This window comes from Procambarus clarkii, chromosome 72 (genome assembly GCF_040958095.1).
Source record: "Procambarus clarkii isolate CNS0578487 chromosome 72, FALCON_Pclarkii_2.0, whole genome shotgun sequence".
In the NCBI taxonomy this organism is placed as follows: Eukaryota; Metazoa; Arthropoda; class Malacostraca; order Decapoda; family Cambaridae; genus Procambarus; species Procambarus clarkii.
The window spans coordinates 25,693,341-25,706,510 of NC_091221.1; the positions used below are offsets into that span (position 1 = coordinate 25,693,341).

Sequence of the window (13,170 nt, forward strand, 5' to 3'; positions counted from 1 at the left end):
ACACTGTAGGCAAGACGACAACATCTCTTTCTAGGCGTTTAACGATGCATAAGCAACAGGGCTCCATTAAGGAACATATAATCTCTTCCCACAACCAAACCATCGCCAGAGAAATCTTAGCAAACAACACAGAAATCATCGATAGATACAGCGATAGCAGGCGGCTTGACGTCTGCGAGGCACTACACATCAAGAAGTCAACACCAGCAATCAACAGCCAATTAATGCACAACTATATTCTACCCATTTCAAGACTCCGCTCCAATATAGAAGCATCAAGATATATGGACCAATAAAAATAGGCCTTCTGCAGTTACCTACCTTTAATACCTGTTTGTATTTCATTGTTTCGTGTCCTGTTTTGTGTTAAAAGTTTATTTTCACCTCATCCAATACTATTGTAACATGTCACTTCACCCAAATGTAGGTATAAAAACTCGAAAGATGTTTAAGCTCTATTCAGTTAAAGTTATGTGTGTGTGTGTAAACTAAAGTCTTTGAAAATATAAAAAGTTTTACGAAACGCGCTCAAATGTCGCGTCAGACTAGAAATAAAAATGAATTTTGGAGAATTGATTTTTGAATTACCATCAACAGTGAAAAGAAACGTAAGATAGAGAAAATTCGTGTTAGAATTATTAATCTTACTTTTTCGGTCATATATAATAGTATATGTCTACAGGAAAGACTGCTACCAAAATATACTAATATATATATATATATATATATATATATATACATATATATATATATATATGTCGTACGTAATAGCCAGAACGCACTTCTCAGCCTACTATGCAAGGCCCAATTTGCCTAATAAGCCAAGTTTTCATGAATTAATTGTTTTTCTACTACCTAACCTAACCTAACCTAACTTTTTCGGCTACCTAACCTAACCTAACCTATAAAGATAGGTTAGGTTCGGTTAGGTAGGGTTGGTTAGGTTCGGTCATATATCTACGTTAATTTTAACTCCAATAAAAAAAAATTGACCTCATACTTAATGAAATGGGTAGCGTTATCATTTCATAAGAAAAAAATTAGAGAAAATATATTAATTCATGAAAACTTGGCTTATTAGGCAAATTGGGCTTTGCATAGTAGGCTGAGAAGTGCGTTCTGGCTACTAGGTACGACATATATATATATATATATATATATATATATATATATATATATATATATATATATATATATATATATATATATATATATATATATATATATATATATATATATATATATATATGTTGCACCTAGTAGCCAGAACGTCGTACTCGGCCTGCTATGCAAGGCCCGATTTGCCTAATAAGCCAAGTTTTCCTGAATTAATATATTTTCTCTAATTTTTTTGTTATGAAATGATAAAGCCTTTCGATTCCACAGTCCGGTTTTACGACGCCTGGCGCACATATCGCCTTTGGTCACGGAATTGTTGGTATTTTTTTTTTTTTTTACGTATTCGGGTTGGTTCTCCCAGTGGGGTGACGGTGTCCGGCGCTGGCTTGATCGAGAGGTGCCGGGAGTTGGTGGGGTCTTGATGGGCTCCTGGTGTGCCCTCAGCCGTGGTGGGCTGCCGGCTTCTGCTCTGCCGAAGGGCTTTGGATGACTTTTCCGTTTTAGCTGGGGACTGAGTTTTTGGTTTTGCTATTTAGTGTTCTCTGTGTGGGGCGGGGCCGGTGCTTGTCACCCTGAGGGACTCCTGGGGCTCCCCAATCATCTGCCTGTCTGCGTTTCTTTGCCACAAGGCATATTAGTTTCCAATGATTGGCGTCGCTCATCTCGCGATTCAGCTTTGTGTTTCACCTTTCCGGGCTTCCCGATTAACCCTTCAATGGGTATGCTGGGGCGCATCCGATCCCACGATCCTCTTCGCCCCTAAATCAACAACAACAACAATAGACAAAGGACACAGCCAGGCTGTAGCATTGCCAGCAGCCACAAAAACTGACTTCTGTTAGCCAGAAGATAGCAGTAAAGTAAGTAAATAGACACAAACGTGTTAGCAGAGATGTCAGTGTACAATAATACATGTTCACAGTGCAAGTGTAGATTCGGAGCCTGATCAAATCCACATATCCAATGTGTGATTATAAGTTGATTTTCCACGGCACTTGTCTTAAGATCTCGGTAGCCTTGTGTGACGCATATATCAACCAGGGAACTGAAGATAAATGACAGATTCAACTTTACAACCCTTTCCTATATACATATGCGTCGAGCAAATCCACAAGGGCCGTGACGAGGATTCGAACCTGCGTCCGAGAGCATCCCAGACGCTGCCTTAATCGACTGAGCTACGACATGGTAAAAGGACCTCCAGTAAGTTCAGTAGAACTTCGGTTTCAATTCCTTTTACCATGTCGTAGCTCAGTCGATTTAGGCAGCGTCTGGGATGCTCTCGGACGCAGGTTCGAATCCTCGTCACGGACCTTGTGGATTTGTTCATTTGATGCACTACGTAATTGTGATTTCTGTGTGTACATATGCGTTGGCTAGTGTTCGCAGGTGTTCTCGTCTTCCAAGACTATTATGACCAAAACGAGACAATAGAAGTTGATAATAAGTTGAGAAGATGAATAAATACATAGCACTTGATCATATAATTAACGTTTTCATTAACAGTGCCTAGCACACTGTTAGTACTACTATGTTTGTTAGCACAACGCCCTGTTATCAGAGAAGGGAACTCTCAGGGGAAAAGTGCCAAGCCATTACGATTATATAGCACTTGGAAGGGTTCAGGATAAGGATTTGGCATGGCACAGGGGGGGTGGGGGGAAGGAATGCTGCACAACCACTTGGACGATCGGGTATTGAACGCTGACCTGCATGAAGTGAGACCGTCGTTCTACCCAAGCCCAAGTGGTTGGACTCTTATCAGAGAAGACATCCCTTATTAGAATAACAAGGTGCAAACCGTACCACAATACATTTGAAATCTATTTATATACAAGAAGGTAAATTGGGTTGTGGGAGTATATAACATTGGTGTTCTTACATTCTTCCTAAGTCACTAATACGCATAGCATTTCGGGCAGGTTCTTAGTCTCAACAGATAAGTTTGTTAAGAGGTACATTGTAGCAAAATTGAAGTTCAACATAATAACTACAATATAAATTGACGGAAACTATTACACTGAAGAAGTTGCGTGTCTTAAGTACTATTATTGGAGGAGTTGGTAAAAACAAGATACAGTGTGAATTTGAAGCACATTTAAAAACAAGGTTTTGTACATGTAAATAACACAGATAGATAACAATCCAAGATCCAAGCAAATGTAAATGGCTTAGCTTTATGAACCTTTGGGTTACGGTCCTGAGTCCATTAGATGTACAATTTCTATATAATCGGTTTTTGCCGATGAAGGAGGCAAATTAATTACGCACCATACTCAACCTGTGAGTAGCGGAATAAAAAAAAAGATTACATGGTCATAAACAGTCTTAATCAGACCTCATTGGATATTTTTACATTATCAATTATACAACTAACTTAAGTAAAATAACAACCAGTAAACAGACTGCTTGCACTGCAACTTCTATAGAAGTTACATTATATTTTATAACATTGGAGATCAAAATTTGTTTTAATACCAAAAATATTTGTCAATACTATTTTATATTACAGGGCAATAGAGGAGTTACTGCTGAGTCTACGCCGTTAATACATTCATGAGCTATAAGAGAAATGTTGATAGATCATATTTCTTGTTGTTCAGGAACCTCGTGGGGTAAAACGCCAACACTCCTTAAGGAAAAGTGAGGTGCTTATCTGTTTTTCCTCATAACAGTCCCGTACTCAGACACAACATTTTCAATTATTATTAACGTCTGTTTCAAAATGACATATAAATTTAATACGTAAACATGAAAAAATAGTTTTAATACATAAGGAAACAAATAGTTATATAAGTTAATATATTAGCTATATCACACAAAAATATAATCCAGTCTTCGATTAACTAAATGTTTTAAGAATGTTTCATACAGCTCTTCAACAACATTCACACCCTAAATATTTAATGTATATAAATTAAATTTTTAAACATGAAATAAAAAAATAAAAAAATAACATAAAAGAAGAAACTAATGTTAGAAAAGACAACATTTGCCAAATTACATAAAGAAATACATTTACTATTCTTGGGTTAAACATTGCTCATGTGCCTGTTGACCCATACTTGCAACTTTTCTTTCTCAGAATCCTATGGAAACGTTATTGCAGGTTGCAACAACGTTTTGTGTTTGCTGGGTAGCTCACCCTATACTGTGATCACTATATTCTGAGTTTTCAGTTGCATATTGGCTTGAGGACCATTCAAGCTTGTTCGTAATCATTAATATTACAGTATATTAATATATTTTATTACAATATTAATATTACAATCCTGTTTCAATTCTTCCTCCGTGGTCTGGCACTGTCACACACACACACACACACACACACACACACACACACACACACACACACACACACACACACACACACACACACACACACACACACACACACACACACACACACACACACACACACACACACACACACACACACACACACACTCACACACACACACAATACAAGTGTTGTATTGGTTGACTCTTCAGAGGTTGCATGGCGTTTCACCTTTCTTTTTTTGATGTCTTCAACAAAACCATTAGGGAAGCCGTTGTTGACTAGGGCCTGCCTTACCCTACAGAGTTCTTCGTCGACCTGAGTGAGAGTCCCAGCTTGGTGCCAGGCCCCAGCACGTGACAGAGTAGTAAGGGAGAGGCCGTGACAATGACCACCACAATGTCTTACCAACCAAGCAAGTAGACGTTGCTCCTGGACATCGTTCGAGGCTAAAGTTCGCTCTAAGGGAAGACTGGTAAATGGAGTGATTATATCCTCCTGTTGCCTGGCCAGTTGGCTGTGAGCGTCTCACAGATGCCGTCGCGGTGGTAGCGTGAACTATAGTGTCAACACCACACCACAGTTCGCCACAGTGACCTCCGTGACCTCACTGTGGTTGGCAGCTGCCCTCACCACCTCCAGGCCGCTCACCACCTCCCCGAAGACACAGGGCCACAGTGGCCCTCCCACAGCACAGTCCCTGGTGATGATGACGAACTGGGAGCTGCGGGCAGGCCACAGCCCCCAGCGGGAGAAGACAGCCCCCGCGGCGCCTGAGGACTCGTACTCCGCCTTCAGATCAGGCAGCAGTGAGGCTCCGCCCTCGCCATCATTGCTCTCGTAGTCTCCGCCCACCACCCACTCCTCTGGCTGCCCCTTGTTCCACACCCACAGTAGTTTAGTGCCTGTGTAGCTGTGACCCAATTCGCCGGTACATAACAGCATGAACTGTCTAGCCAGCCCAGTGTCAAGGGTCAGCTGGATGGTGACCCGCCCTCGTGTTGACCCCGCCCACTTGAGGTCAAGGAACGCCAGGGTGGAGGACGAGGCCTCCACAACGTCCTCATACTGAAAAAATATATATTAGGATAATTACAGAAGTTAATTATTAAGACAACTAAAGACGAATACAAGTGTGTTAATCACTTAAGAGAGACTCATAGGTGTAATGCAGTAACCTCAGGGTGTGGGCGTGTGTGCGTGTGTGGGTGTGGGCGTGTGTGGGTGTGGGCGCACCTTGAGGGTGTGGGCGTGTGTGGGTGTGGACGTATGTGGGTGTGGGCGTGTGTGGGTGTGGGCGCACCTTGAGGGTGTGGGCGTGTGTGGGTGTGGGCGCACCTTGAGAGTGTGGGCGTGTGTGGGTGTGGGCGTGTGTTGGTGTGGGCGTACCTTGAGAGTGTGGGCGTGTGTGGGTGGAGGCTGAGGCAGGAGTGGGTGGAGGCAGAGCTGACCATCTTGTAATGTTATCCTGGCAGAGCGGCGGCCATCTTGGTCTTCCTGGACGGCCAACACCAGTCCCGTCTCTACCAGCCTCCTGACGGGCGCCCTCATCCTGCGGAGGTCCTCAACCTGTGGGCAGTGTAACCCCCATTATCTCCTGTGGTCAGTGTTAGCCCCATTATCACCTGTGGGCAGTGTTAGCACCAATATCACCTGTGGGACAGTGTCAGCCCCATTATCTCCTGTAGACAGTGTCAGCCCCATTATCACCTGTGGGACAGTGTCAGCCCCATTATCTCCTGTAGACAGTGTCAGCCCCATTATCACCTGTGGGACAGTGTCAGCCCCATTATCTCCTGTAGACAGTGTCAGCCCCATTATCACCTGTGGGACAGTGTCAGCCCCATTATCACCTGTGGGCAGTGTTAGCACCAATATCACCTGTGGGCAGTGTAACCCCCATTATCACCTGTGGGACAGTGTCAGCCCCATTATCACCTGTGAGACAGTGCCATCCCCATTATCACATGTGGACAGTGTCAGCCCCATTATCACCTGTGGGCAGTGTCAGCCCCATTATCACCTGTGGACAGTGTCAGCCCCATTATCACCTGTGGGACAGTGTCAGCCCCATTATCACCTTTGGGACAGTGCCATCCCCATTATCACATGTGGACAGTGTCAACCCCATTATCACCTGTGGGCAGTGTCAGCCCCATTATCACCTGTGGACAGTGTCAGCCCCATTATCACCTGAAGACAGTGTCAGTCCCATTATCACCTGTGGGCAGTGTCAGCCCCATTATCACCTGTGGGCAGTGTCAGCCCCATTATCACCTGCGGGCAGTGTCAGTCCCATTATCACCTGTGGACAGTGTCAGCTCCATTATCACCTGTGGACAGTGTCACCCCCATTATCACCTGTGGGCAGTGTCAGTCCCATTATCACCTGTGGACAGTATCTCCCCCATTATCACCTGTGGGCAGTGTCAGCCCCATTATCACCTGTGGACATTGTCAGCCCCATTATCACCTGTGGATAGTGTCAACCCCATTATCACCTGTGGACAGTGTCAAACCCCTTGTCACCTGCAGGCAGTGTCAACCCCATTATCACCTGTGGACAGTGTCAAACCCCTTGTCACCTGCAGGCAGTGCCAACCCCATTATCACCTGTGGACAGTGTCAACCCCAATATCACCTGTGGACAGTGTCAGCCCCATTATCACCTGTGGGCAGTGTCAGTCCCATTATCACCTGTGGGCACTGTCACCCCATTATTCAAACCCATCTTATTTGCTGACGACACAACTTTCATTTTCTCCAGTCCTGACCCTCTTGCTCTGAATGTCACTGTAAATACTGAACTAAATAAACACCATCTTTGGCTAACTGCTAACAAACTTACCCTCATTATTGACAAAACTTTCTATGTTTTGTTTGGTAATAAATTCTCAAATGAAAATAATCTAAGAATAAACAAGATACAAATCAGTAGTAAAGTTGATGCTAAATTCCTTGGTGTCCTCATCGATAACAAGCTGAATTTCCAAGGACACATTCTAAATATTGCAAAAAAAGTTTCTAAAACAGTTAGCATTCTTTCTAAGATCAGATATTATGTACCCCGCCCTGCACTGGTGACGCTCTATTACTCTCATCTATCCTTATCTCAACTATGGTATTTGTGCTTGGGGTTCTACTACCCAAAATCATTTACGTCCTCTAATTACTCAACACAGAGCTGCTATTAGAACAGTGTCTAACTCTGGCCCCAGACAGCACTCGGTACCCTTACTCAAATCTTTGAATATGTTAGATATTAAGTCACTGCACATCCTCTCATGTGTTCTCTATATATTTAGAACTCTGAATTTAAATGTCAATCCTGACCTTAAATGCTTCTTAGAAGGTTGTAACAAAACCCATGGGCCAGGTCACCAGAAACAAATACGTATTTGATATTCCAAGAGTACGACTTAATCAGACTAGAAATGCTCTACAAATCAAAGGACCCAGAATGTGGAATGACCTTCCCAATCATGTCAAAGGCTGTACCTCTCTCAACCAGTTTAAGATGAAAACTAAGTACTACCTAATTAACTCCATGTAACCTATCTTACCCCTAAATGTCAACCCATGTCTTACTATTTTTTAACAATGCTGTTTGTTGACCAACTTGTATATTGGCTATTTTCTACCATGTTCTCCCCTTTTATCTTTATTTTTCTTTCAACGCAATTTATACTTTAAATTCAATTACTATTAAGTTTTAGTCTAAGTGATTTTTCCCTCTCTGACCTTGCCTGAAACGCTGTGAGTACTAGTGGCTTTAGGTATTGTATGTACTAGCTCTATCTATATATCCAACATTATGTTTGTAACTAATCTTCTACGCGTGTACTTTTACCTGAATAAACGTTTGATTTGATTTGATTATCACCTGTGGACAGTGTCAGTCCCATTATCACCTGTGGGCAGTGCCAACCCCATTATCACCTGTGGGCAGGGTCATCCCCATTATCACCTGTGGCCAGTGTCATCCCCATTATCACCTGTGGACAGTATCAGCCCCATTATCACCTGTGGACAGTATCAGCCCCATTATCACCTGTGGACAGTGTCGAAAAACCCGACACCATGTACTAATATTTAATACAATAGGCAAATAATATTGCTTGGTTGTATAAACAAGTTTACTCATAGAAAATGTAGTCTATAGTGGGATTTTTCCGTCAGTAGAAAACGGGATATCATTGCCACATCGCTATTAATTTCACCAGTTATTCTGCTGGGAATTATTCTTAATACAGCAGTCTTTGGACTCCTAACATCATAAAACATCTCACTTGAATGAGCTTAATTATTAGTACCAAAATAGAGTAAATGTAACCTTTCTATCAATTATTGACATGTTGACAAGAGATAGCCAGGTTGTCAGTGGAAGGGAGGCATCAGTGGTCAGCCATTGTTTATCAACAAGGTCGCTGGAGGAAGTCTTGCTCCTATAATTCCCTTGAACAACGGAGTTACAGGACTAATAGTGATCCTGTTATCAACTCCAATCACGACTACTATAAGAGAAGTGTATTACCGAAACCCTTATTATCTCTACAGTCCTGGCCAGTTATGTTAGGTATATGTAAGGCGAACCGGTTAGCACAAACAGCAGCGACCAACACACAGTGAGTAATATTCTCATCACTTCATTAATATAACAATATTTGCTCTGATATAACTGTCATATATATTTATAGGATTCCTGCCATTATTACAAGTGCCCTTAGACAGGAACAATTGAAGAGGGCACAGAACGGTTACTTGGTACACCAGCACATGGTGTTGATACCAGCCTCAACAATAAGGATTATTTGGTACCATCATCCTTGTTTATACCTGGTGGACCAGGCCGACCATACAATACCATCATCCTTGTTTATACCTGGTGGACCAGGCCGACCATACAATACCATCATCCTTGTTTATACCTGGTGGACCAGGCCGACCATACAATACCATCATCCTTGTTTATACCTGGTGGACCAGGCCGACCATACAATACCATCATCCTTGTTTATACCTGGTGGACCAGGCCGACCATAAATACCATCATCCTTGTTTATACCTGGTGGACCAGGCCGACCATACAATACCATCATCCTTGTTTATACCTGGTGGACCAGGCCGACCATACAATACCATCATCCTTGTTTATACCTGGTGGACCAGGCCGACCATACAATAAGATAAGGCCTCCCTATTTTAATTACTAATAAATATAGTCTAATACTGTAGTGAATGTTAGTCAATCAATTTTGATTGACTACATATATAAATTTAATATTACCTCCCCCCCCCCTCCTAATGTGTAAAGGAGTCAATTTGTGAGAATTTGAAGAAATAAAGTCTACTTAAATTATCACACAATTTGCTATCGAAATATATATAAAATATAAATTCTATATAAATTTATAAAAACTAAGTAAATATATATCTCACAAGTCGGTTCCTCACAGACATTGTCAGCTCCATTATCATCTATGAGCAGTGTCAGCCCCATTATCACCTGTGGACAGTATCAGCCCCATTATTACCTGTGGGCAGTGTCCGCCCCATTATCACCTGTGGACATTGTCTGGTTGATACCTGGTTGATGGGGTTCTGGGAGTTCTTCTACTCCCCAAGCCCGGCCCGAGGCCAGGCTTGACTTGTGAGAGTTTGGTCCACCAGGCTGTTGCTTGGAGCGGCCCGCAGGCCCACATACCCACCACAGCCCGGTTGGTCCGGCACTCCTTGGAGGAGTCAACCCCCATTATTACCTGTGGGCAGTGTCAGCCCCATTATCACCTGTGGACATTGTCAACCCCCATTATCACTTGTGGACAGTGTCAGCCCCATTATTACCTGTGGACATTGTCAACCCCCATTATCACTTGTGGACAGTGTCAGCCCCATTATTATCTGTGGGCAGTGTCAGCCCCATTATCACTTGTGGACAGTGTCAGCCCCATTATCACCTGTGGACAGTATCAGCCCCATTATTACCTGTGGGCAGTGTCAGCTCCATTATCACCTGTGGAGAGTATCAGCCCCATTATTACCTGTGGGCAGTGTCAGCCCCATTATCACCTGTGGACAGTGTCAGTCCCATTATTACCTGTGGGCAGTGTCAGCTCCATTATCACCTGTGGAGAGTATCAGCCCCATTATTACCTGTGGGCAGTGTCAGCCCCATTATTACCTGTGGACAGTGTCAACCCCCATTATCACTTGTGGACAGTGTTAGCCCAATTATCACCTGTGGGCAGTGTCAGCCCCATTATCACCTGTGGACAGTGTCAGTCCCATTATTACCTGTGGGCAGTGTCAGCCTCATTATCACCTGTGGACAGTGTCAGACCCATTATTACCTGTGGGGCAGTGTCAGCCCCATTATCACCTGTGGGCAGTGTCAGACTCAGTATCACCTATGGGCAGTGTTAGCTCATTATCACCTGTGGGCAGTGTTAGCCCCATTATCACCTGTGGGCAGTGTCAGCCCCATTATCACCTGTGGGCAGTGTCAGCCCCATTATCACCTGTGGGCAGTGTCAGTCCCATTATCACCTGTGGGCAGTGTTAGCCCATTATCACCTGTGGGCAGTGTCAGTCCCATTATCACCTGTTGGCAGTGTCAGCCCAATTTTCACCTGTGGGCAGTGTCAGCCCCATTATCACCTGTGGGCAGTGTCAGCCCCATTATCACCTGTGGGCAGTGTCAGCCCCATTATCACCTGTGGGCAGTGTCAGTCCCATTATCACCTGTGGGCAGTGTTAGCCCGTTATCACCTGTGGGCAGTGTCAGTCCCATTATCACCTGTTGGCAGTGTCAGCCCCATTATCACCTGTGGGCAGTGTCAGCCCCATTATCACCTGTGGGCAGTGTCAGCCCCATTATCACCTGTGGGCAGTGTCAGCCCCATTATCGCCTGTGGGCAGTGTCAGTCCCATTATCACCTGTGGGCAGTGTCAGCCCCATTATCACCGGTGGGCAGTGTCAGCCCCATTATCACCTTTGGGCAGTGTCAGCCCCATTATCACCTGTGGGCAGTGTCAGCCCCATTATCACCTATGGGCAGTGTTAGCCCATTATCACCTGTGGGCAGTGTCAGCCCCATTATCACCTGTGGGCAGTGTCAGCCCCATTATCACCTGTGGGCAGTGTCAGCCCCATTATCGCCTGTGGGCAGTGTCAGTCCCATTATCACCTGTGGGCCGTGTCAGCCCCATTATCACCGGTGGGCAGTGTCAGCCCCATTATCACCTGTGGGCAGTGTCAGCCCCATTATCACCTGTGGGCAGTGTCAGCCCCATTATCACCTATGGGCAGTGTTAGCCCATTATCACCTGTGGGCAGTGTCAGTCCCATTATCACCTGTTGGCAGTGTCAGCCCCATTATCACCTGTGGGCAGTGTCAGCCCCATTATCACCTGTGGGCAGTGTCTGCCCAATTGTCACCTGTGGGCAGTGTCAGTCCCATTATCACCTGTTGGCAGTGTCAGCCCCATTATGACCTGTGGGCAGTGTCAGCCCCATTATCACCTGTGGGCAGTGTCAGCCCAATTGTCACCTGTGGGCAGTGTCAGTCCCATTATCACCTGTTGGCAGTGTCAGCCCCATTATGACCTGTGGGCAGTGTCAGCCCCATTATGACCTGTGGGCAGTGTCAGCCCCATTATCACCTGTGGGCAGTGTCAGTCCCATTATCACCTGTGGGCAGTGTCAGCCCCATTATCACCTGTGGGCAGTGTCAGTCCCATTATCACCTGTGGGCAGTGTCAGCCCCATTATCACCTGTGGGCAGTGTCAGCCCCATTATCACCTGTGGGCAGTGTCAGCCCCATTATCACCTGTGGGCAGTTGGAACTCAATTATTGTATGTAGAATACCTGTCATAAACTTACTGTTAACTGGGAGATTCCTCCAGTAATCTTTTCGACTTTCTCCATGATGGTGGAGTCTGTGTCTCCCAGGTGGACGGGAACAGCTGTAATGACACCTGTCTCTGTGGTCATCATCTCCAAGGCCTCCCTGATGGTCTCCTGCACCTGTCAATACCAACACAATGAGGATAAATAATTTAAAAACATAAGAATACATGAAACGAAAAAAAAAAGCTTTTACCCCATGAGGCAGCTGCTATTTATGTCCACCTAAACTCATTTATATGTATGTCTATCCTTCGATTAAAACAATGCAGTAACCCAATGTTCATTACGATTCCCGGTATGATTTGTTGAACAAATAAATAAACTGGTCTTCAAACCAGTATTTAACGAGGTCTTTCTTGAGTCTAAACGTATGAAATTAAATATATATATATATATATATATTTTGTGTTGATATATTTATTTATTTAGATCCTGTTTGAAATACACTTTCATCAATATTTAGAATCATATTCCCTCTTACTTTGTTTTCTAGCGAATGTAACTTTGATTTTTTTTGTAATCTGTTCGTGTATGTGGTATCTGATTCCTAATGTTAACTTTGTCAACTTTCTCTGGACGCGTTCAAGTGAATATATGTTCTTTGTGTAATATAGTCACCAAAACTGAACTATGTGAACTAAATGGCGCCTATCAAGAGCAAGATTCGCAAACAACTGCCAGGTGATGTGAAGCAGTGTTACACTAGGCATGGAACAAACAACTGCCAGGTGTTATGAAGCAGTGCTACACTAGGCATGGAACAAACAACTGCCAGGTGTTATCAAGCAGTGCTACACTAGGCATGGAACAAACAACTGCCAGGTGTTATCAAGCAGGGCTACACTAGGCATGGAACAAAC

General features: G+C 44.0%; 1 protein-coding gene across 1 annotated transcript in view; it reads right to left on the reverse strand.

Annotated features, from left to right (window-relative positions):
• Nucleotides 1–4,629: 4,629 nt before the first annotated feature.
• Nucleotides 4,630–13,170, reverse strand: part of LOC123763817 (uncharacterized) — a 14,132-nt gene continuing 5,591 nt past the window's right edge. Inside the window, exons 3-5 of the mRNA XM_069312626.1 lie at nucleotides 12,284–12,427; nucleotides 5,789–5,968; nucleotides 4,630–5,467 (exon numbers count right to left, since the gene is read on the reverse strand). Coding sequence (XP_069168727.1) covers nucleotides 4,958–5,467; nucleotides 5,789–5,968; nucleotides 12,284–12,427 — 834 coding nt within the window. The 3' untranslated portion in view covers nucleotides 4,630–4,957. The remainder of the gene's footprint in view (nucleotides 5,468–5,788; nucleotides 5,969–12,283; nucleotides 12,428–13,170) is intronic.